General features: G+C 49.0%; 1 protein-coding gene across 1 annotated transcript in view; it reads right to left on the reverse strand.

The window, feature by feature from the left end:
• The window catches only part of LOC149436246 (von Willebrand factor A domain-containing protein 5A-like), an 85,550-nt gene extending 59,826 nt beyond the window's left edge, over window positions 1–25,724 (reverse strand). The window contains exons 1-7 of the mRNA XM_089661818.1: window positions 25,605–25,724; window positions 18,800–18,890; window positions 14,241–14,284; window positions 11,949–12,148; window positions 10,454–10,676; window positions 7,027–7,181; window positions 3,760–3,889 (exon numbers count right to left, since the gene is read on the reverse strand). Of these exons, the coding sequence (XP_089517944.1) occupies window positions 3,760–3,889; window positions 7,027–7,181; window positions 10,454–10,676; window positions 11,949–12,148; window positions 14,241–14,284; window positions 18,800–18,864 (817 nt within the window). The 5' untranslated portion in view covers window positions 18,865–18,890; window positions 25,605–25,724. The remainder of the gene's footprint in view (window positions 1–3,759; window positions 3,890–7,026; window positions 7,182–10,453; window positions 10,677–11,948; window positions 12,149–14,240; window positions 14,285–18,799; window positions 18,891–25,604) is intronic.
• Window positions 25,725–26,119: the final 395 nt, after the last annotated feature.

The raw sequence follows: 26,119 nt of genomic DNA on the forward strand, positions 1-26,119 counted from the left end.
TCTGAGCAACAAATTAAAGAATAAAAACTAAATTTGGAAAACAAGAAAGAAATTCTGACTACAGAACAACAATTTGAAGGACCTCGAGAGGTCGCCTTAACACTTAAAGGGAAATGCGCATGAAACACAAATCTGGTGATGGGCTTTAATACAGTGCTGCCACCTATAGGCATACAACCGATGTTGCTGTTTTGTACTAGGAGCGCGCTCAATTGTGCACCCCAAGCACCGTGACCGAGCTGTCACTGACAGCTCCTGGTCACTGTTTACAATTAGGACAGGATCCCAATCACACGATCACTGTGACAGCTAATCACAGTGATCACAGGATCATGGACCCGCCTACGAGCCCTTAACCTTTTCACTGCCAGACCCATATTTGCATTTTTTTTGTACACTTGAAAAAAATAATTTTAGGCTTGAAGTTTAGTTAAACCCCACAAACATATATTTTTTGAAGGCAGAGACCCTGGAGAATGAAATGGTGCTTGTTCCAATATTTTATGTCACACAATATTTGAGCGATGGTTTATGTAGCGCACATTGTCAGTATATGCTTTAACCTGTTCCCTGCCGGGCACTTGTACCCCCTTCCTGCCCAGGCCATTTTTCAGGTTTCAGCACTCTCACACTTTGAATGACAATTGCGCGGTCATACAACATTGTATCCAAACTAAAATTTTATCATTTTCTTAACACAACTAGAGCTTTCTTTTGGTGGTATTCAATCATCGCCGGGTTTTTAATTTTTGCTAAATTAACAAAAAAAGACCGAAAATGTTGAAAAAAATAACACGTTTTTCTTTGTTTCTGTTATAAAAGTTTACAAATAAATAATTGTTCTTCATAAATTTAGGCCGAGATGTATTCTGCTACATGTCTTTGGTGAAAATAACCCAAATTAGGATGTATTATTTAGTTTGTAGGAAAGTTATAGAGTTCACAAACTATGGGATAGATCTGAATATTGATCAATCCTGAAGTACTGACAGCCAATCTAATTTCTTGAGGTCCAAGAATATCAGGACGGTACAGATATCCCCCAAATGTCAGAACAGTACAGATATCCCCCAAATGTCAGAACAGTACAGATATCCCCCAAATGTCAGAACAGTACAGATATCCCCCCAAATGTCAGGACACTACAGATATCCCCCAAATGTCAGAACGGTACAGATATCCCCCAAATGTCAGGACAGTACAGATATCCCCCAAATGTCAGGACAGGACAGATATCCCCCAAATGTCAGAACAGTACAGATATCCCCCAAATGTCAGAACAGTACAGATATCCCCCAAATGTCAGAACGGTACAGATATCCCCCAAATGTCAGAACAGTACAGATATCCCCCAAATGTCAGAACGGTACAGATATCCCCCAAATGTCAGGACAGGACAGATATCCCCCAAATGTCAGGACGGTACAGATATCCCCAAATGACCCCTTTTTGCAGAGTAGACAGTCCGATGTACTTCATAAGAGGCATGGCGAGTTTTTTTAAGTTGTAATTTTTTTGTCATAATTTTTCGGAAAATGAAGAAATTAAAAAAATTATTTTCACTATTTTTTTTTTTTACATACTGTCACCAGTGCAGTACAGTGTCATCATATAACTGGCATGGCAGTGATCAGGGACACTGACTGGTGACAGTACGAAAAAAGAATTTTTTAAAGATTTTTTTTTGGCCACAGCTAATCACATGACACAGCTGGGCTGTGATTGGCCCAGCTTGCGTATGTGATCGCTGTGACCATTCAAAGCTAGACACACTTGTATACAATGGATGGCATGAAAGGAAGCCATCCATTGTATACAACTGTCATGTGACCTGATTTGATTGGTCACAGCAGATCACATGGCACTGGTAATGGGGCCGGTACTCAGATCTGTCATCGGCCGTGTCCGAGGTACACGGCTGGTGACAGATTGCATCGCAGCGCGGCCCTGCGGGCATGTGCAATGCGTGTTCCTGAAAGGACGCCATATGTCCTCCACCCGGAGGGACAAGCTGTTTGCCCGGCCGCCATCTGGCTATAGGCCGGGCAGCAACTGGTTAAGTAAAAAATGGACACCCATGTATTTCTATGGACTAGCGGATGTAAGCAGATGATCATCCGTTTACATCCGTTAATGTCCGCATCCATTAACATCCATTTTTTTGAACGGAAGAAAACACTGTTGTTCGTCTGTTAAAAAAACAGATCGGACGAAAAACAGATGTAAATGGACAAAACCAGATTAAAACGGGAAAAAAATGGATGTAAACAGATGAAAATAGATGTAAACGGACAAAAACGGATGTAAACAGACACAAAAATGAATGTAAATGGGTGAAAAATGGATGTAAATGGATGTAAACGGATGAAAAATTGAAAAAAAACAGATGTAAACAGACAACAGCCAGATTAAAACGGAAAAAAATGGATGAAAAACAAAAAAAGGATGTAAATGGATAAAACATTGATGTAAATGGACGAAAATGGATGTAAATCGACAAAAACGGATGCAAATGGACAAAATGGCTATAAATGGACCAAAAAAATGATGAAAATGGATGTAAATGAGAAAAAACAGATGTAAATGGCCCAAACACTTATGTAAACGAATGAAAAACAGATGTAAATGGATGAAAATAGATGTAAATGGACAAAAATGGATGAAAACTGACAAAAATGGATGTAAACAGATGTAAATGTACAAAAAAATGGATCTAAATGGACAAAAACTGATGTAAACGGACAAAAAACGGATGTAAACAGACAAAAATGAATGTAAACGGATGAAAAATGGATGAAAATGGATGAAAACAGATGTAATTGGACAAAAACAGATGCAAATGGGCAAAAATGGATGTAAATGGACAAAAATAGGATGACAATGGATATAAACTGGACAAAAAGAGATGTAAACAGACAAAAATGAATGTAAACGGATGAAAAATGGATGTAAATGGATGAAAACAGATGTAAATGGACAAAAAAGGAGGCAAATGGACAAAAATGGATGTAAACGTAAAAATAAATGGATGCCAATGTATATAAATGGGCAAAAGCATATGTAAACAGACAAAAATGGATGTAAACAGACAAAAATGAATGTAAATGGATGAAAAATGGATGTAAATGGATCAAAACAGATGTAAATGGACAAAAATGGATGCAAATGGACAAAAACGGACAAACAAATGGATGTAAATAAACAAAAATGAATGTAAATGGATGAAAAATGGATGTAAATGGATGAAAACGGATGCAAGTGGACAAAAAAGGATGACAATGGATGTAAATGGACAAAAACAGATGTAAACGGCAAAAAATGGATGTAAATGGACAAAAATTGATTTAAATAGATGAAAAACAGATGTAAACGGATGAAAACGGATGTGAACCGATCTGTTTTTTTTCTTGGAACAAACATGAGCGAAGTGATGAAAAGAACAGAGCGCCCGTGTGAGAGGGGCATTATTAAATCACAGTAAGTTCATATTCCAGCACAGCGCCCCCTATGCTGCACTGCAGGTATTGCCCAGTCCCAGCTTACTCCGAGTTCAGCAGGAGATCTCTCCAGGAATAATGACAATGACATTCATGACATCACTACAGTTAACCCCGCCCTCCCTGTATGAAAGTGACATCATTTATGGAGGACCTTTTAAAGCGTGTTAACGTGTAGCAGGACATTGGCCCCCAGGTCGTCTCCCATGTTCACAGGATACAAAACAGGAGCTGTGCAGGTCATGTGTGCTTATGGTGTCACCTGCTAATTCCTGAGCGGTGTCTGTAGATCCAAGCCCCGCCTCCACCGCCACGCTGGGTCTGTTCGCATCTGTGTAATAAGCCAATATTTCTACTTCTCCATCACACTCATATCCCTTCATCAGTGACACCTGCGAAGGCGAGACAAAAACTCAATTATTACGCGCTCTGGCGCCAGTAACCTTTGCCGCGGCTGCATGCTGTTAGTATATAGACCAGCGACACCAACAAACAATACGATTGTTGATCAGTTTGGGCGAGGACACAGGGGCCCCATGATCCCCTATTGCCCGGGGGCCCCATGAGTTGTCAGTCCGCCCCTGATTGTAACTGTACTGTCCGCTCTCATGTTGTAAAGCGCTGCGCAAGCTGTTGGCGCTACATAAATCCTCCATAATAATAATAATACTTGTACTTTTGTTCTGAGCAAAATCGAACGTTATTCGATTACTTTCTCTCCACGCCGAAAGTTATTCATTTTAAAAAAAAAAAGATGTTTGGGAAAATACCGCGTTATGGCCACTAGATGGAGCGGACAGTCATAGTAAATAACTACCTATTCCCTGTGATCCTCAGTTCCATCTAGTGGCCGTAATGCGGTATTTTCCTGATTCATTGTATGCTATGTGGATGAATAACATTCAACCTGGAGAGAAAATAGCCTAATAAGATTCGATTTTTGCAGTTTCACAGGGCAAATAGCTCTGCCAGTTGAAATGAAAGATGGGGGGGGGGGGGGTATATTGCAGCTAATGGGGGTAGTGGTAAAATCTTGGCTCAACTGTGAGGTTTTACCGCCTCCCCAAAAGCAAGTGTAAAGGAGCCTTTAAAAAGCAAAATAGAGGAAAACAATTTTATGTGGTTTCCATGCAGTTATTTGCAATTCTCATAGAGAGTCCTATATGTCACCCCTCCCCCATTAGAATATAAAACATTGAGTATACAGGTATGGGGGGTTTCTTTTAAAGCCAACATTGACTATTAATCCAGGGCAGGGGGGGACTGACCCTTTGGGAACTCGGGCACTGCCCGAGGGCCCGGGGTCAGTAGGGGGCCCCATGAGATGCCCCTGGTACCTTTTCCATAGGCTTTTTTGAGTTTGGGCAAGGACACAGGGGCCACATGATCCCCTATTGCCTGGGGGCCCCATGAGTTGTCAGTCCACCCCTGATCCAGGGAATATCCGATTGCCTCTCGGGGGATCAGGAAGGAATTTTTTTCCCTGCAGGAGCAAATTGGATCGTGCTTTGCTGGGTTTTTTTTGCCTTCCTCTGGATCAACTGTGGGGGTAGGATTATAACTTTTTTTTTAATGGTTGAACTGGATGGACTTTTGTCTTTTTTCAGCCAGACTAACTATGTAATCCCAGCCAGACTAACTATGTAATCCCAGCCAGACTCTGGCACTATGACAGCCACATCTAATATCATAAATGGGGACAGAGGGACTTTGGCACAAGAACTGATGATAACAACTGTGCCGAGGAGAGAAGGTGATACGGCAAATAAAAGGACGTCTCCAACAAACAATCCGGCAGCGGAGATCATCCCTGGTCCAACTGCTGCCTTCTGGAGACAGGAACTCCAGGGGTGGCCCAAGTCCCCTCACTACGTTGGAGGTCCACCACCCTACCCACTATATAATTAAAAGTATTGGCCCCGCCCTCCAAATCATGTGATTCAGGTGCTCCAATCCCCTCCATGGACACAGGTGTATACAATCAAGTCCCTAGGCATGCAGACGGCTTCTACAAACATTGGTGAAAGAATGGGTCGCTCTTAGGAGCTCAGTGACTCCAAGCGTGGTCCCGTGATAGGTGGCCACCTGGGCAATAAATCCATCCGTGACATTTCCTGGCTACTAAATATTCCACGCTCAACTGTCAGTGGGATTATAACAAAGTGGAAGCAACTGGGAACAACAGCCACTCAGCCACCAAGTGGTAGGCCACGTCACATGACAGGGCGGGGTCAGCGCATGCTGAAGCGCACAGTGCGCAGAAGTCGCTAAATATCTGCAGAGTCAATAGCTAAAGACCTCCAAACTTGGTGTGGCCTTCAGATGAGCCCAACAACAGTGTGTAGAGAGCTTCATGGAATGGGTTTCCATGGCCGAGCAGCTGCATCCAAGCCTTCCATCACCACGTGCAATAAAAAGCGTTGGATGCCGTGGTGTAAAGCACGCCGCTACTGGACTCTAGAGCAGAGGAGACATGTTCTCTGGAGTGACCAATCATGCTTCTCTGTCTGGCAATTCGATGGACATGTCTGGGTTTGGCGGTTGGGGGACAACGGTACTTGCCTGACTGCATTGTGCCAAGCAGGGGTGGACTGACCATTTGGAAACTCGGGCACTGCCAGTAGGGGGCCCCTTAAGATGCCCCTGGTACCTTTTTCATAGGCTTTTTTGAGTTTGGGCAAGGACACAAGGGCCCCATGATCCCCTATTGCCCGGGGGCCCCATGAGTTGTCAATCTGTCCCTGGTGCCAGATGTAAAGTTTGGTGGAGGGGGGGTTATGGTGTGGGGTTGTTTTTCAGGGGTTGGGCTTGGCCCCCTAGTTCCAGTGAAGGGAACTCTTAAGGCAACATTTTGAACAATTTCATGCTCCCAACTTTGTGGGAAGAGTTTGGGGATGGCCCCTTCCTGTTCCAACATGACTGCACACCAGTGCACAAAGCAAGGTCCATAAAGACATGGAGGAGCCAGTTTGGGGTGGAGGAACTTGACTGTCCTGCACAGAGTCCTGACCTCAACCCCATAGAACACCTTTGGGATGAATTAGAGTGGAGACTGCGAGCCAGGCCTCCTCCCCCGACATCAGTGCCTGACCTGACAAATGTGCTTCTGGAAGAATGGTCCAACCTTCCCATAGACACCCTCCTAAACCTTGTGGACGGCCTTCCCAGAAGAGTTGAAGCTGTTATAGCTGCAAAGGGCGGGGCCAACTCAATATTGAACCCTACGGACTAAGACTGGGGGGCCATTAAAGGTCGTGTGCGTGGAAAGGGCGGGGCCAACTCAATATTGAACCCTATGGACTAAGACTGGGGGGCCATTAAAGGTCGTGTGCGTGGAAAGGGCGGGGCCAACTCAATATTGAACCCTATGGACTAAGACTGGGGGGCCATTAAAGGTCATGTGCGTGGAAAGGGCGGGGCCCAATACTTTTGGCAATATAATGTATATATGATAGTGACGGAATATCAAGAGGATGGAAGATTTGTAGTTATCTGGTCAGTAATAGAATTGATCCTGAGCCCCGTTCACCTTGGCGCCGGTCTTGTCATTATCCGTGTACTCCAGAGGGGTGATATCACAGTTGGACTCGATCTTGGCGATACCGAATGCAGACTTGAAGTGTGCGTTCAGACTCAGTGTATATGGGATCTGTGGACGTCTGTCTGTTATGTTCCCAATGTGGCCTGCAGGAGGGTAGAAAGAGGTTGCTTTAAAGCAGCGGTCTCCAAATTGCAACCCACGGGCCATATGCAGCCCTTTATCAAGCCCTTGGGACGCTACAATATTCCTCCCACTGACACCAATGATGGGACACTATTCCTTCTACAGACACCAATGATGGGGCACGATTCTTCCCACTGATACCAATGATGGGGCGCTATTCCTCCCACTGACACCAATGATGGGGCACTATTCCTCCCACTGACACCAATGATGGGCCACTATTCCTCCCACTGATACCAATGATGGGGCACTATTCCTCCCACTGATACCAATGATGGGGCACTATTCCTCCCACTGATACCAATGATGGGACACTATTCCTCCCACTGATACCAATGATGGGGCACTATTCCTCCTACTGATACCAACGATGGGGCACTATTCCTCCCACTGATACCAATGATGGGGCACTATTCCTCCCACTGATACCAATGATGGGGCGCTATTCCTCCCACTGACACCAACGATGGGGTACTATTCCTCCCACTGACACCAATGACGGGGCACTATTCCTCCCACTGACACCAATGATGGGACACTATTCCTCCCACTGACACCAACGATGGGGCACTATTCCTTCCACTGATACCAATGATGGGGCACTATTCCTCCCACTGATACCAATGATGGGACACTATTCCTCCCCCTGACACCAACGATGGGGCACTATTCCTTCCACTGATACCAATGATGGAGCACTATTCCTCCCACTGACACCAATGATGGGGTACTATTCCTCCCACTGACACCAATGATGGGGCACTATTCCTCCCACTGACACCAATGATGGGGCACTATTCCTCCCACTGATACCAATGATGGGGCACTATTCCTCCCACTGATACCAATTATAGGGCACTATTCCTCCCACTGACACCAATGATGGGACACTATTCCTCCCACTGATACCAATGATGGGGAACTATTCCTCCCACTGACACCAATGATGGGACACTATTCCTCCCACTGATACCAATGATGGGGCGCTATTCCTCCCACTGACACCAATGATGGGGCACTATTCCTCCCACTGACACCAATGATGGGGCACTATGCCTTCTATACACACCAATGATGGAGCACTATTCCTCCCACTGACACCAATGATGAGGCACTATTCCTCCCACTGACACCAATGATGGGGCACTATTCCTCCCATTGACACCAATGATGGGACATTGTTTTCTCTACTGACACCAGTGATGGGACACTGTTGCTTCCACTGACACCAACGGTGAGGCACTAATCTTCCACTGACACCAAAATGGGTCACTATTCTTTCCACTGATGCCATTTTCTACTCTTACTGGTCACAGTTCCCCCACCTTAAAGTTTATAGGGCAGTAACCTGGCCCTTTGTTCACAAAATGTTGAACCCCTTGCTTTAAAGGCAATAAGAAGGCTGCTGGAAGTAGGTCGGGTTCCTTGCAAATGCTCTGTGAAAGTCTGCTGTACTTGCTGCTCCCATACAAGCTGAAGCTCATGCAGTATGTGAGTGGGCCTAGCATCAGTGCAGGACTTTGTGAAAGGTACATACATGCAGGGGCGGACTGACCATTGAAAACTCAGGCACTGCCCAAGGGCCCGGGGTCAGTAGGGGGCCCCATGAGATGCCCCTGGTACCTTTTTCATAGGCTTTTTTGAGTTTGGGACACAGGGGCCCCATGATCTCCTATTGCCCTGGGGCCCCATGTGTTGTCAGTCCGCCCCTGCATGCATGCTACCACTTCCAGGAGTTTATCACGGTACCACCCCCCACCCTAATGACAATGCACTTATCTGCATTTCTCTCCAGAAGGACAGCACCATCTTCATGCATGCCTTTTCCAGAGTCAGTATGTACTGAGCCAACTGAGATGTTATCTCAGGGTTGGCACAGTCTGTATATCTTGGGGCCTGCGGAGTTCTTGGCTGTGTTCACAAATGTTTGACACAGATAGGCCCCTGCTAAATTCTCTTGCTGAATCCCTGCTGGGAAAGGGGAGCAGGAGGTACTGAGCTGCTGGGAGAAAGAGCAGGGTGAGATGAGCTGAGGAGTCACTGCTGGGAGGGGGGAACATAGGAGCCATGCTGTTGAGTCACTGCTGGGAGGGGGGAACAGAGGAGCCATGCTGTCGAGTCAACGAAGGGAGAGGGGAACAGAGGAGCCATGCTGTTGAGTCAGCAATGGGGGATCAGAGGAGTCGTTCTGTTGAGTCAATGATGGGAGAGGGGATCAGAGGAGCCATGCTGTTGAGTCACTGCTGGGAGGGGGGAACAGAGGAGCCATGCTGTTGAGTCAACAAAGGGAGAGGGGAACAGAGGGGCCATGCTGTTGAGTCAGCAATGGGGGATCAGAGGAGTCGTTCTGTTGAGTCAATGATGGGAGAGGGGATCAGAGGAGCCATGCTGTTGAGTCACTGCTGGCAGGGGGGAACAGAGGAGCCATGCTGTTGAGTCACTGCTGGGAGGGGGGAACAGAGGAGCCATGCTGTTGAGTCACTGCTGGGAGGGGGGAACAGAGGAGCCATGCTGTTGAGTCAACGAAGGGAGAGGGGAACAGAGGGGCCATGCTGTTGAGTCACTGCTGGGAGGGGGGAACAGAGGAGCCATGCTGTTGAGTCACTGCTGGGAGGGGGGAACAGAGGAGCCATGCTGTTGAGTCAACGAAGGGAGAGGGGAACAGAGGGGCCATGCTGTTGAGTCACTGCTGGGAGAGGGGATCAGAGGAGCCATTCTGTTCAGTCAACGAAGGGAGAGGGGATCAGAGGAGCCATGCTGTTGTCACAGCTGGGAGGGGGGAACAGAGGAGCCATTCTGTTGAGTCAGCAATGGGGGATCAGAGGAATCATTCTGTTGAGTCAATGATGGGAGGGGGGAACAGAGGAGCCATGCTGTTGACTCACTGCTGGGAGGGAGGAACAGAGGAGCCATGTTGTTGAGTCAACAAAGGGAGAGGGGATCAGAGGAGCCATGCTGTTGAGTCACTGCTGGGAGGGGGGAACAGAGGAGCCATGTTGTTGAGTCAACGAAGGGAGAGGAGATCAGAGGAGCCATCCTGTTGAATCACTGCTGGCATAGAAAAGAAGGGTGACCAGAGCAGCTGAGTCCCTGCTGAAAGACAGAGCAGAGTGAGCTGAGCTGCTGTGCCACTGCTGGGAGGGGGAGCAGGGAGATCTGAGCAGCTGTGTTATACCTGGAAGGAGGGAACGGGGGAGCTGAATTTTTTTTTTTAATGCTTGTTGATTTGTACCTATTGGGATGCATCTCGGGTTGAGGACAACCGGCAGCACAAAACACACTGCTCCATCTTCCTCCACCGGCAGCTCCTGCACATATTTCAGGGTGACCTCGGCCTCCTGGCCAGGCGGGAGATTCCCAATGCTGCAGATGAAGCTATTTGCCAAACTCTCCTCTTCCTCCAGGACCAAGGCTTCCATGTCCCTGCTGATGGCCCCATCATTGGTTTTGCAAGCCTATGAGACAGATGCCGAATAATTCTTTGTAAATGAGCAACCAACACACCAGCTCTATGGTGGTTACGCCAATACGCTCCTTTGCTTATCATTCTAATCTATTCTATTCTATCTTCCTCCTATGTATTTTATTATTAAAGTATGGTATACTGTATGTAGTTTACTATGTTTTATTAATATAATGTCTGACTCAAGAAAAGTAGGTGTCCATCTCCTTCCCATCCCTCACAAATTCATGTAGATATGATTTAACATGTGCAGTCTTAAGAAAGCCCATTCATTTGTTTTTAATGCATCGTTCCCCAATACACAAAACGGTTCACATCTGATAGTAATTGTACACCAACTAGGTGTACTGGGGCACCCTTCAAAATGAATGGCACCACAATGGATTTTGTGAATAGGACCCAAGACCAGGAATCTGATGGATTTTGTGACTAGGCCCCAAATGAAGGAATCTAATAGCAATTGTATACCAACTAGGTGTACTGAGGCACCCTTCAAAATTAATTTCACCACAATTGACCCTGTGAATAGGACCCACGACCAGGAATCTGATGGAATTCGTGACTAGGCTCCAAAAGAAGGAATCTAATAGCAATTGTACACCAACTAGGTGTACTGGGGCACCCTTCAAAATGAAGGGCACCCTTCAAAATTAATGGCACCACAAGGGACCTTGTGAATAGGACCCAAGACCAGGAATCTGATGTATTTTGTGACTAGGCTCCAAAAGAAGGAATCTAATAGCAATTGTACACCAACTAGGTGTACTGGGGCACCCTTCAAAATTAATTTCACCACAATGGACCCTGTGAATAGGACCCACGACCAGGAATCTGATGGATTTTGTGACTAGGCTCCAAAAGAAGGAATCTAATAGCAATTGTACACCAACTAGGTGTACCGAGGCACCCTTCAAAATTAATTTCACCACAATGGACCCTGTGAATAGGACCCACGACCAGGAATCTGATGGATTTTGTAAATAGGGACTAAAAGAAGAAACCTAATAGGAATTGTACACCAACTAGGTGTACTGGGGCACCCTTCAAAATTAATGGCGCCACAATGGACCCTGTGAATAGGACCCACGACCAGGAATCTGATGGATTTTGTAAATAGGCCCCAAAAACAGGAATCTAATAGCAATTGTACACCAACCAGGTGCACTGGGGCACCCTTCAAAATGAATGGCACCACAAGGGACCATGTGAGTAGGACCCAAGACCAGGAATCTGATGGATTTTGTAACTAAAGCTTCCTCATTACCTGCTTCTTCTCCTGTAGGTCGGCTACAATCTTCTTCTCCTCTGTTGTGGCCTCAAAGCTGTAGATGGCAGAGTCTTCATCCAAAGGGAAAACAAAGACCGCATCCACCTCCTTGTTCTCGTTCTTATACTTGAGAGTTGCCGATATATCCGCCACAAAGCCTTTCACCTGGACGTCAACCCAGATTCCCTGCAGAGGGACTGGACACATATAAAAAGAAACCTAATCTCTTGGGATGTGAAATATACGGTACATCTGCTAGATCAGCCTTTCTAAAGATTCCTTGCAGGAAGCCTTGAGATGATTTCTAGATCTCAACGACCCCCTTGACCATTATACTTACAGCTTATGGAACATTAGTGTGATAAGAAAAGTTAAAAATTATAAAATAAAGACTATGGTGTACCTAGAGTTCTTGATACCCAAGCCAGATAATTGTTTTTAACATCCACCAGCTTTATACAACAATTATTTTCAGCAATATTCTTCACATTAAATGAATTATCTTAAAAGTAAGGACCCCCTCATACTGTCTGAGATGGTAATGGAGAGGGTCTTCTGGGAGCATATGACCTCCTCCATGGGACAGTACTCAGGCCAGTGTGGCCAATCAAGTGACAGTGTAATTTAAGGTGAGCTCAAAGGTTCACTTTAGCCTATTACAGTGCCACCTGGCTGGTAACGTGCGTTCACCCAAGGTCTAAGTTGGTCTTCACCAGAGATCCTGATGGTGGAAATGGGTTGGAATCTCTAGTGGCCCTCGGCTGTAGCCCTTATAAATTGCCCCACCAAAGGGTTGTTGGGCAGAGGGATACAGTGCAAAAACCATTCATGCTGAGATGAGAGTAGTTGGGTCCAGGCAGAGGTCATGGCAGGTGGAAAACACGAGAGTAGTCAGTTCCATGTGGGGGTCAAGGCAGCTAGCAAGCAAGAGAGTAGTCAGATACAGGTAAGGATCAAGTCAGCTGGTAGGCAAAAGAATAGTCAGGTCCAGTTGGAGGTTGAAGCAGGCAGCAGGAAAGATTATAACCAGGTCTAGGCCGGGTTTGAGGCAAGCAGCATGCAAGAGAATAGTGAGGTTTAGGCAAGGGTTGAGGCAGGCAGTAGACAAGAAACTAACCAGGGGCAGGCAGGTGCCAAGCAAGAGAGTAGTCAGGGCCATGCAGGGGTCAAGGCAAGTAGCAAGCAAGAGAGTAGTCAGATCCAGGCAGGGATCAAGTCAGCTGGTAGGCAAAAGAATAGTCAGGTCCAGTTGGAGGTTGAAGCAGGCAGCAGGCAAGATAATAGGCAGGGTTTGAGGCAGGCAGCATGCAAGAGAATAGTGAGGTTTAGGCAGGGGTTGAGGCAGGCAGTACGCAATTGACTAATCAGGGGCAGGCAGGTGGCAAGTAAGAGAGTAGTCAGGCCCAGGCAGGCTGGAGAGTAGTAAGGTGGTACAGGCAGGGGTCGAGGCAGGCAGCACGCAAGGGAATAATCAGACAGACAGGGATTGAGGCAGACAAAAGAGTAGTCAGGTGAATCTGGGTCAGCAACAAACAGGCAACTGGCAGATAAGTATACTAGCTCTTTAGCCTTTAGGTAGCTGGTGGTAAGACCAATGGTGTATTTTTTTTGGTTTTGTGCTGCCCTAGGCAAGACCAAATTGGATGCCCCCCCCCCCTCCCCCCATCTAAAAGCGAGAGAGACTGTGTTCTTCCAGCACTCACTGCCACAGCTCAAAGAACGACATCCGCCAGGCACCGCCAAAGCCATGATGAGGACCGGGAAGAAGAGTGACACCATCCAGCAGCCCGCAGCCTCTGTTGGGTCCCAGCAGAGGCTGGAGATGAGTCAGCAGATGAGGCTTCTCCTCTACACCAGCCTCAGGAGGTCCTGCAGTGCCTCACCTGCTTCTCCTTCCTCTCTCATGTGCCACGTGTGTCCATTTTGCTTTGGGGCAGTGCCACCCCCCTGAAAACTTCCACCCAAGGCAAACGCCTTGTTTGTCTCGAGGTAAATATGCCCCTGGCACCAGGCACTTCAAAGGTCAGAGCTTAAATACCCTTCTGGTCGTAGAACATGCCCACAGTCATTACTGGGAACTATGGAAGTCCAGAAGGTAGTGGATGTTCTAAGAATCCTGGAAGATCTGGCAGGGTTCCTTTGAGTATAGTAAAAGGCTGCTTGATAGGAAACCAACTACATCCTATAAAAGCCATTGTGGCCACCAAATGAGAACGTCCTCGTACCCCCTTACAATTTGGGTCTGGTGCCACCTGCCATACTGTAATCTAGCAGTGCATGTACACTCACCTGGCTGGTGGGAGGACGTAGTGATGAGGCCATAACAAGGTGTCCTACAAAAAGGAAAGACACATCAAGTGACAACATAGAAGGTAAGTAATAGGTGCACAGAAACGGCATGAAAGGCCTCTTGAAAAATGCCTTCAACTAAATGTGAACCCCAAGTGGATGACATTTAGGTTGGTATAGCACTGTGTATTACAGTAGGCATATATGTACACAGCACCAGGGGTGTCCCTAGGGTTGGTGTCACCCGGTGCGATAACACTTGGTGACACCCCCTCCGACGATCCCCGCAGAATAGATCAGATCTGCGGATTGAGCATAATGGATCGGACTCTGATCCATTATGCTCAATCTGCAGATCCAATCCATCCTGCGGGGATTGTCGTCTTGCTTTACAACTTACCTTTTTGTGGAGCGGGTCCGGTGTCACCCCGTATAGGTTGCTGACGATCCCCACAGGATGGATGGGATCTGCAGAATGGGAAGCATAATGGATCGGACTCCGATCCATTATGCTCAATCCGCACATCCGATCCATCCTGCGGAGAACGTTGGCATGCAACCTATACGGGGTGACACCGGACCCGCTCCACAAAAAGGTAAGTTGTAAAGCAAGACGACAATCCTCGCAGGATGGATTGGATCTGCGGACTGGGGAGCATAATGGATCAGATTCTAATCCATTATGCTCAATCTGCAGATCCGAACCATCCTGTGGGGATCGTCGGCTTGCTTTACAACTCACCTTTTCGTGGAGCGGGATCCGGTGTCTCCCCGTGCTGTAGGTGTCACCCGGTGCAGCGCGCACCCCCCGCACCTGCCTAGGGACACTTCTGCAGTACAGCTCTGTGTAGCAGAACAGGAGACCTGTTTTTTCTTTGTTGCAATTAAGTAACACTTTGAGGTCTTGTCCCTCACCCAGCCTGTGATTGGACAGTGAAAAAAGAATCAGCAGACTGATGAACCCACCTGTCATTCTGCTCTCTCCTACTATCAGTGTGCTCATTGATTGCTGACTGGCTCCTTGTACTGCTTTCTCCTGTCCCAGTGTGAGGTCTGCTGGACAGGGACTGCAAGAGGCTGAAACCAGGCCAAATTTAGATACTTACACAGTTTACCCGAAGAAATACATTCAATGATCTGTTAATGATTACAGAGCTGTGTGGGATTTTTTTCAGATTTGAGAGTTTTATGTCTGCCTGGAGTTCATCGTGAGATTTTAATATTGGATTTGGATTTATTTTAAATTCCAGAGAAGTAGGTTGTACTATTTATTTTTAAACTTTGAGAATCCTTTTTAAAAAAGAGAAAAAAAAGGAAATAAATGGAAACAAATTTCTTCCTTACATACAGTATTTACAGCCATAAAACATGGAGCCTGGAGAATCCGAAAACCTGTCACTGAGGGAAATGTGGATCTGCTATTGCTGACATCTGCTTCTGAAAATTCTAGCTGCTCGGATGTCATGCTGATCCTCTTGCTTGAATACTTTGGGGTCTATTCGTAAACATTTGTTGGATGAATGTAACAGACAGTCTTACAGGCTGCACAAATGTTCTCCAATCGTCAGCTCCATCTAGAGGCCAAAGTGGGGTACAGTTTTCGGAAATACTTCAATGAAGTATTAAAGTGTTACTAAACCCAGGACCCTGCATTCACTGTTTCCGCTCTCCCCGGACCCCGCATTGACTATATATGGTCTCCCCGGACCCCGCATTCACTATATCCGCTCTCCCCGGTCCCTGCATTCAATATATCCCCTCTCCCTGGACCCCGCATTCACTATATCCGCTCTCCCCGGACCCCGCATTCACTATATCTGCTCTCCCCGGACCCCGCATTCACTATATCCGCTCTCCCCGGACCCCGCATTCACTATATCCGCTCTCCCCGGACCCCGCATTCACTATATCCGCTCTCCCCGGACCCCGCATTCACTATATCCGCTCTCCCCGGACCCCGCATTCACTATATCCGCTCTCCCCGGACCCCGCATTCACTATATCCGCTCTCCCCGGACCCCGCATTCACTATATCCGCTCTCCCCGGACCCCACATTCACTGTATCTGATCTCCCCGGACCCCGCATTCAGTATATCCGCTCTCCCCGGACCCCGCATTCACTATATCCGCTCTCCCCGGACCCCGCATTCACTATATCCACTCTCCCCAGATCCTGCATTCACTATATCCGCTCTCCCCGGACCCCGCATTCACTATATCCGCTCTCCCTGGACCCCGCATTCACTATATCCGATCTCTCCGGACCCCGCATTCACTATATCCGCTCTCCCCAGGCCCCACATTCACTATATCCGCTCTCCCCGGACCCCGCATTCACTATAGCCGCTCTCCCCGGACCCCGCATTCACTATATCCACTCTCCCCGGACCCTGCATTCCCTATATCCGCTCTCCCTGGACCCTGCATGCACTATATCCGCTCTCCCCGGACCCCGCATTCACTATATCCGCTCTCCCCGGATTCTGCATTCACTATATCTGCTCTCCCTGGACTCTGCATTCACTATATCCGCTCTCCCCGGACTCTGCATTCACTATATCCGCTCTCCCTGGACCCTGCATTTACTATATCCGCTCTCCCCAGATCCTGCATTGACTATATCCGCTCTCCCCCGACCCTGCATTCACTATATCCGCTCTCCCCGGACCCCGCATTCACTATATCCGATCTCCCCGGACCCCGCATTCACTATATCCGCTCTCCCCAGGCCCCGCATTCACTATATCCGCTTTCCCCGGACCCCGCATTCACTATATCCGATCTCCCCGGACCCCGCATTCACTATATCCGCTCTTCCCAGACCCCGCATTCACTATATCCGCTCTCCCCGGACCCCGCATTCACTATATCCGCTCTCCCCGGACCCCGCATTCACTATATCCGCTCTTCCCAGACCCCGCATTCACTATATCCGCTCTCCCCGGACCCCCGCATTCACTATATCCGCTCTCCCCGGACCCCGCATTCACTATATCTGCTCTCCCCGGACCCCGCATTCACTATATCCGCTCTCCCCGGACCCCGCATTCACTATATATGGTCTCCCAGGACCCTGCATTCACTATATCCGATCTCCCCAGACCCTGCATTCACTATATCCGCTCTCCCCAGACCCTGCATTCACTATATCCGCTCTCCCCAGACCCCGCATTCACTATATCCACTCTCCCCGGACCCCGCATTCACTATATCCGCTCTCCCCGGACCCCGCATTCACTATATATGGTCTCCCAGGACCCTGCATTCACTATATCCGCTCTCCCCGGACCCCGCATTCACCCGCACACATGTGAACCTTAGTGTAAGTGTCACACATATACGGTGTCGCTGAGATAGTCATTGGTAGGAGAATTTATTTTGCAGGTTTTTTTGATGGTGGGTCATGATATTGGCAAAAAATAAACAGATAAAGTTGAAAAAGTTACATTTTTTTTACTATTTTGGGCCAGTTTAACTTTCATGATAAAACAAAATCAGGAGCCTTCTATTAGCATTTACATTTGTACTTCTTCCCACTCCTTTTCGGATATGTAAACTAAAAAAATTTCTTTAGCCGTTCGTCTTCTCTTGTAAGGCTCGGTTCACATCTGTGTGGGTGGTGCTGCTGCGGGACCCGCACAAATACCTTCAGCTGCACCACCCGCGCAGAGGAATGAGGGACCCGCACAAATACCTGCAGCCGCACCACCCGCACAGAGGAATGGGGGACCCGCACAAATACCTGCAGCCGCACCACCCGCACAGAGGAATGGGGGACCCGCACAAATACCTGCAGCTGCACCACCCGCACAGAGGAATGGGGGACCCGCACAAATACCTGCAGCCGCACCACCCGCACAGAGGAATGGGGGACCCGCACAGATACCTGCAGCTGCACCACCCACACAAAGGAATGCGGGACCCCCACAAATACCTGCAGCCGCACCACCCACACAGAGGAATGCGGGACCCGCACAAATACCTGCAGCCGCACCACCCGCACAGAGGAACGAGGGACCCGCACAAATACCTGAGGAATGAGGGACCCACGGGCGGGTGCCATTACTTCTAATGGCACGCCGCCCGCACTGAAAATTGCAACCGTACTGGGAACCTCAGTTCCCGTGCGGACTGCGATTTCCGAAGAAGTTCAGGTACTTCTTCCCTGCGTGTCCTGGGGCACGGGAGTCCATTCAAATGAAATGGGCAAATCACGGACCTGGACCTCTGAACCTGGCCTAACTAGTTGCTTTGTGACTATGTACTACTGTATGATTACTTCTTACATTTTTTATGTTTTTTATTTTTGCATGTTTGAAATAAACTAAAAATTTCACCAAATGAAAGTCTAATCTGTGCTGAAAAAAAATTCGATATAATCCACCTGGATACAAGTAATTGTGATGACATGTACCGATATATTAACACATCAAAAATTGGGTTGGGGTTTGTTTTGACTTTGGTCGTGAAAGGTTTAAGCAATAAAAAGTTCTCTTTCTTATCTATTAGGACCCCCTTGTCCTCCCTATGTGGTGGGTTTGGTTCTCTGGATGATGACCTGCTCTTGGACTGTTGGCTTGGTCTTCTTACGCAGCAGCTCGACTTGCTGGTCTTTCCACCCATGGCGCTCCCTCACCAACCTTGGCAACCTGAAAGCAAAAAAATGTGAATGATTATCACTTTGTAAATATCGTGTCACCTTCTTTAAGAGCTAGTCATCCTCCTTCTAAAGCAGTGGTTCTCAACCTTTCTAACGCCGCGACCCCTTAATACAGTTCCTCATGTTGTGGTGACCCCCAACCATAAAATTATTTTCGTTGCTACTTCATAACTGTAATTTTGCAGTAGGAGGAATAGCGCCCCGTCATTGGTGTCAGTGGGGGAGGAATAGTGCCCCATCATTGGTGTCAGTGGGAGGAATAGTGCCCCGTCATTGGTATCAGTGGGAGGAATAGTGCCCCGTCATTGGTGTCAGTGGGAGGAATAGTGCCCCGTCATTGGTATCAGTGGGAGGAATAGTGCCCCGTCATTGGTGTCAGTGGGAGGAATAGTGTCCCATCATTGGTGTCAGTGAGAGGAATAGTGCCCCGTCATTGGTGTCAGTGGGAGGAATAGTGCCCCCTTCATTGGTGTCAGTAGGAGGAATAGTGCCCCGTCATTGGTGTCAGTGGGAGGAATAGTGCCCCGTCATTGGTGTCAGTGGGAGGAATAGTGCCCCGTCATTGGTATCAGTGGGAGGAATAGTGCCCCGTCATTGGTGTCAGTGGGAGGAATAGTGCCTCGTCATTGGTGTCAGTGGGAGGAATAGTGCCCCATCATTGGTATCAGTGGGAGGAATAGTGCCCCATCATTGGTGTCAGTGTGAGGAATAGTGTCCCATCATTGGTGTCAGTGGGAGGAATAGTGTCCCATCATTGGTATCAGTGGGAGGAATAGTGTCCCATCATTGGTGTCAGTGGGATGAATAGTGTCCCATCATTGGTATCAGTGGGAGGAATAGTGCCCCATCATTGGTGTCAGTGGGAGGAATAGTGCCCCATCATTGGTATCAGTGGGGGGGAATAGTGTCCCATCATTGGTATCAGTGGGAGGAATAGTGCCCCATCATTGGTGTCAGTGGGAGGAATAGTGCCCCATCATTGGTGTCAGTGGGAGGAATAGTGCCCCATCATTGGTATCAGTGGGGGGGAATAGTGTCCCATCATTGGTATCAGTGGGAGGAATAGTGCCCCATCATTGGTGTCAGTGGGAGGAATAGTGCCCCATCATTGGTGTCAGTGGGAGGAATAGTGCCCCATCATTGGTGTCAGTGGGAGGAATAGTGCCCCATCATTGGTGTCAGTGGGAGGAATAGTGCCCCATCATTGGTGTCAGTGGGAGGAATAGTGCCCCATCATTGGTATCAGTGGGGGGGAATAGTGTCCCATCATTGGTATCAGTGGGAGGAATAGTGCCCCATCATTGGTGTCAGTGGGAGGAATAGTGCCCCATCATTGGTGTCAGTGGGAGGAATAGTGCCCCATCATTGGTATAAGTGGGAGGAGGAATAGTGCCCCATCCTTGGTGTCAGTGGGGGGAGGAATACTGCCCCATCCTTGGTGTCAGTGGGGGGAGGAATAGTGCCCCATCCTTGGTGTCAGTGGGGGGAGGAATACTGCCCCATCCTTGGTGTCAGTGGGGGGAGGAATACTGCCCCATCCTTGGTGTCAGTGGGGGGAGGAATACTGCCCCATCCTTGGTGTCAGTGGGGGGAGGAATTGTGCCCCATCCTTGGTGTCAGTGGGGGGAGGAATTGTGCCCCATCGTTGCTGTCAGTGGGGGGAGGAATCATGCCCCATCGTTGGTGTCATTTGGGGGAGGAATCGTGCCTCATCGTTGGTGTCAGTGGGGGGGAATAGTGTCCCATCGTTGGTGTCAGTGGGAGGAATAGTGTCCCATCGTTGGTGTCAGTGGGAGGAATAGTGTCCCATCGTTGGTGTCAGTGGGAGGAATAGTGCCCCATCGTTGGTGTCAGTGGGAGGAATAGTGTCCCATCATTGGTATCAGTGGGAGGAATAGTGTCCCATCATTGGTGTCAGTGGGAGGAATAGTGTCCCATCGTTGGTATCAGTGGAAGGAATAGTGCCCCATCGTTGGTGTCAGTGGGAGGAATAGTGCCCCATCATTGGTATTAGTGACACCAATGATGGGGCACTATTCCCACTGACACCAATGATACTTACCTTGCAGACCCCTGCTCCAGCCTGGGCTCGCTCGCTCCCTCCCTCTCCCATGGTACCAACACTTACCTGTCAGATGTCTTCCTTCTCCGGCCGCTCTCCTCCTCTTCACTCGCTGGATCTTCGCGGTGCCGCTCGGCTCCTCCTCTCCAAGCTCCACCTCTTTGCCGGTGATTGGCCGCCTGTGTGCCTCTCCTGAGCTACAGTGCCGGCGGCCAATCACAGGCGAGGATTGATCTCGAGGTGTGTCCAGATGACAGGGGCGGCATGTCATCCCGCCCACACCTGGAGACGGCGGTGGCGGCGGCGAGGAGCGGTGTCTCGCTCCCTAAGACCATCGGAAATATGTGTTTTCCGATGGTCTTAGGCGACCCCTGTGGAAGCGTCGTTCGACCCCCAAAGGGGTCGCGACCCCCAGGTTGAGAACCGCTGTTCTAAAGGTTCGTGGAATGTATGCTTCCTTTATTAAATTGTTTGTAATTTTTGGTACTAGGAACTCTGCCTGTATTGGTGTAGGGACCAGGTAGAGTAGGCGCCAAAGCTGGCATTGAATGGCTCGATACTTTTGGCCATGAGAAGTTGAATATGCTAGAATTTTAACCTCTCGCAAACCACATAGCACATATGGGCAGGGCTGATGCTTTCACTAGGCAAACAAGGAGGCTGCCTAGGGCGCACTGCCACCTGCACAGGATGGCACTCTCTTTGTTTTGGATGCCGCCACATCATGAATGATCCTTCAGCTGAGAGGAGGGGCAGCAGAGAGGAGGAGGAAAGGTCAGAGAAAGATGCCGGGTGTGTGGGGCCAGTGTAGCAGCTGAGCTCCTTCCAGTGTTCCTCTCAGACTCAGTCCCTTACTGCAAGCCGGCTGGCGGCTGCTGATCACTGTGGAGTTCCAGCCCTTCTCTTCTCACTCATCAGTGAAGGCGGAGCTGCACTGCGGTGTACAAGCAAAAACTGTAACTTGTACATCTTTCATAACTTGAGACCACTGCTAGCTTTCTTCAGAGAAGGACACATACTTGTGTGGAAGCAGCATCAGGGGTTATTGTTTAAGGTTCAGGATGATTTTGATTGGTTAGTGCTTGCAAAAAAAATGATTTGGCCAATCAGAATTGCTGATCCATCCCAAAAGCCCTACAAAAAGAAGGGAACAAGTAGTGTGTAGACGTGGGCAGGGCTGGTGGGGAAGATGTTGGATCTTCTGCAATGTTTTCCTAATAACTTGTTGGGCACCAAGTATGGGTCACATGAGAGGACTACCCCCAGGGTGGGTTGTTCTGGGCTACGCTTGGCACCTGTAATAGGGTCACTCTCCTTGCACATGGAGTACCTTTTGCACTATGTTGTTCCCATCAGTGCCCCAGGACACATAGCCAAATCTAGGGGGGTGCTGGGATGGGCTATGCCCCCTCATATTTTAGTTGTGCCCAAAGCCAAAGCTATCTGTGTGGGGAGGAGGAGCTCAACTGTCTGTGCCCAGGCTGTGTGCAGTGCAGGGATGGGAGAAGGGGCTCTGCTGAGTTCCCTGCCAGCAGTGACCCCAGTCCTCTGCCCTGTTGACCCCTGTCCTTAGCTCTGCTGTTCTTTATCCTCAGCTCTGCTGACCCCTGCACACAGCCCTGCTGACCCCTGCGCACTGCCCTGCTGACCCCTGCGCACTGCCCTGCTGACCCCTGCGCACTGCCCTGCAGACCCCTGTGCACTGCCCTGCCGACCCCTGCACACTGCCCTGCTGACCTCTGTGCACTGCACTGCTGAGCCCTGCGCACTGCCCTGCTGACCCGTATACACTGCCCTGCAGACCTCTGTACACTGCCCTGCTGACCCCTGCACACTACCCTGCAGACCTCTGTGCACTGCCCTGCTGAGCCCTGCGCACTGCCCTGCTGACCTCTGTGCACTGCACTGCTGAGCCCTGCGCACTGCCCTGCTGACTCGTATACACTGCCCTGCAGACCTCTGTACACTGCCCTGCCGACCCCTGCACACTACCCTGCAGACCTCTGTGCACTGCCCTGCTGAGCCCTGCGCACTGCCCTGCTGACCCGTATACACTACCCTGCAGACCTCTGTACACTGCCCTGCAGACCTCCCATTCTCTGCCCCCCTAACATTTTTTATTGCACTCCCACATCAGACAGGCTAGATCCGGCCCTGCCGGGACAAGGTCACCATCAGGACATATCCAACAATAAGGTGGACCTCTAACTTAGAGATGGCTGTGTACATTTGAGCAAAAACTGTCCTCCAATTAACAGTTCCTTCCCTATGTCCTTAGTCCCTATCTCAAGCTTGTGTGCCTGCCCCGGCATGCCTGGAAGGCAGACTCCGTATATGGCAGTGTCCAGCAGCTGGCATCCTCAGGGCAGACTACAGGTCCCAGCAGTCTCCCCACAGGTGATCCTTCACTCCGACATCGGTAACTTGTGCTGAGGGCAGAACTGGCAGGACAGAACCCGGAAAACAGCAACAGCAGGGAACCCCCAGGATCCAGACCCCTGTCCCTTTTATAATGCCACAGGACTCGCCATGAAAAACCCGGGAAATAACTTTAACCCCATCCCTCCCATCGGGGGCAGCAACTATCTAAGCTACTATAGGCAGCCCGCTTACAAAGGGGGATTTCAAATCCCCGGACCACTACCCTGACTGTGAGCACTGACAGCTCCTTCCCCATGGAGGTAAGTGCAGCGGGGACTGGGGGGTGGGGAGTAAGTGAGAAGTTAGTTACCCTTTTAATCTTTTCAGAAAAAGGTGAACTTACACTTTAAATATTAGGTGAAATTTTGAGCATTAGGATTTATTGAAAATATATTTTACAGTTATGTCTCTGTACAGTACATGGGTATGGAATCCCCATCAGTCTCCAACCTCCCTGTAAGTGCTGAACGAGGGACAGATAATCCTCCCCCAGGTGGACGTCCTGCTGCTCTCTGCAGTGCCGGGACAAAGTCACTTAGAGCCCAGGGCAAACATGCCGAACTGTGCCTCCCGGTGTCAGCAACAATCCCCCCACCCCAAACCCCCCCCAAAAAAATCTGAATGCTTACTTCATAAGCATAAATTCCCCTTTCTCCCAGAACAAACAACTCCTTTGCTGAAATCCCCCCTCCCAGCACAAATCATTGCCCCCCCCCCCATTTTGCCTCTCACTCCCCAAATTCTCCCAACACAAATCCCCCTTCCAAAAAAATCACCCCTCCTAGCACAAATCCCCTAGCCCTCCAATTTCCCCTTTGAGCACAAATCCTATTCCCCCACTTTAAAACCACCTCCCAGCACCAATATCCCCCCCCCCATCCCTCCTCCTAGCTTAAATCCCCCTCCCCCCAAAATTTCTCCTCCTAGCACATATACCTCCCAATCATCCCTACTAACCCAATCCCCCCCCCCCAACCCTCCTCCTAGCATAAATACCCCCCTCCAAAAAAAAATTTCTCCTCCTAGCATATATACCTCCCAATCATCCCTACTAACCCAATCCCCCCCCCCATCCCTCCTCCTAGCATAAATCCCCCCAAATTTCTCCTCCTAGCACATATACCTCCCAATCATCCCTACTAACCTAATCCTCCCCCCCAAAAAAAACAAAGTTCCCCACCTAGCACAAATTTCCTCCCACCATTACCATGTGACCTCTTCTAGCCCAAACCCATCAAATCCTCTTCCCCCATCCCCCCTCCCAACTTAAAACCCCCCAAATCACAACTCCTAGCACACCCCCTTAATTTCTCCTCCTAGAACAATTCTTACCCCCTGACGTCCCCCAATTTCTCCCTCCCAGCCAAAATCCCCCCCCCAGTCCCCTCATGACACCCCTCCACCTCACATGATACCACGGCGCTCAGGGCAGCCGCCCCTCCTGCCCTCCCGTTGTCCCGGCCCTGGCTCCCTGCTTGTGTACCTCCCATTGACAGGCAGCCTCCCCTTCGTTTAAATAGGATCCCTGCCCGCCTGCACCCAGATTGCTGTGTCATTGCCATTTCAAGCACCCCCCTCACCCACCCATTTCTGAAAGTTCTGCACAGGGGCGGACTGACAACTCATGGGGCCCCTGGGCAATAGGAAATCATGGGGCCCCTGTGTCCTCGCCCCAAACTTAAACCACACCCAAAAAGCCTATGAAAGGTACCAGGGGTATATCATGGGGCCCTCTACTGACCCCGGGCCCTCAGGCAGTGCCTAAATGGTCAGCCAGCCCCTGGTTCTGCATGACCCATGGACACTAAATATACCATACCGGCAGGGGTTTACTGACAACTCATGGGGCCCCCGGGCAACAGAGGATCATGGGGCCACCGTATCCTTGCCCACACCCAAAAAAGCCTATGATAAAGCCTATAAAATGTGCCAGGGGCATCTCATGGGGCCCCCTACTGACCCCGGACCCTCGGGCAGTGCCTGAGTGCTCGAATGGTCAGTCCGCCCCTGGATACAGGAGGATTACAATCATAAAATGTATGTAGCCCGCGGCCAATCTACGTCAATCTGTAAATCATCAATACATATCTGTTCTTCCTCTCCATGTCATCAGACAGCTGATGGGTCCCCAAGTACTATGTGTTATATCTACAGCATCACATGCTAAGCACACGCACAGCACACGTCTATATCCTATGTGCAATGTGAAGTATACCGCACCTAAATGCTGAATTCTCTCCCCTTCTATTCCCTGCGTTGTTCTTTCCGAGGTGCTGAGGAGCGAAGTCACTGCTGGGTGCGTCCGCCTGTGTTTATAGACAGTCTGCGGGAGGAGAGGAGGGAGAAGGAAGCGCAGAATAAATCTGATTAACATGCTGTGTGTTTTGAAGACGCATTCCATGATTTAAAGCGATATTAAACCCCAAAAAGAAACGTTTCATTATCTTGCGGTCTACAGATTCTTAGGTGTGATGGCTGCATTAGTTTTCCTTTTTTTGGGCTTTTTCCCCCTTTAATTTCACACGGGGATCCTGCCAGTAAGTCTGTTATTTTTCAACTTACTTTGTCAAAACAAGCTGTCTGTAGCAGTTAGAGCATTGAGACAAACCATTGACTGCTGGTAGGGGTGCTTACAATGATCAGATTTTATTTATTGATGTGAAACCTTTATCCCAAATGGGAAAAAAGAAAACAGTTTCTTAGTATGTGTGAGCTGGAGGTCAGCTTTAATTTGT

Source organism: Staurois parvus, unplaced genomic scaffold, assembly GCF_062004578.1.
Source record: "Staurois parvus isolate SC_StPar_1 unplaced genomic scaffold, SC_StPar_1.0 ptg001394l, whole genome shotgun sequence".
Classification (NCBI taxonomy): domain Eukaryota; kingdom Metazoa; phylum Chordata; class Amphibia; order Anura; family Ranidae; genus Staurois; species Staurois parvus.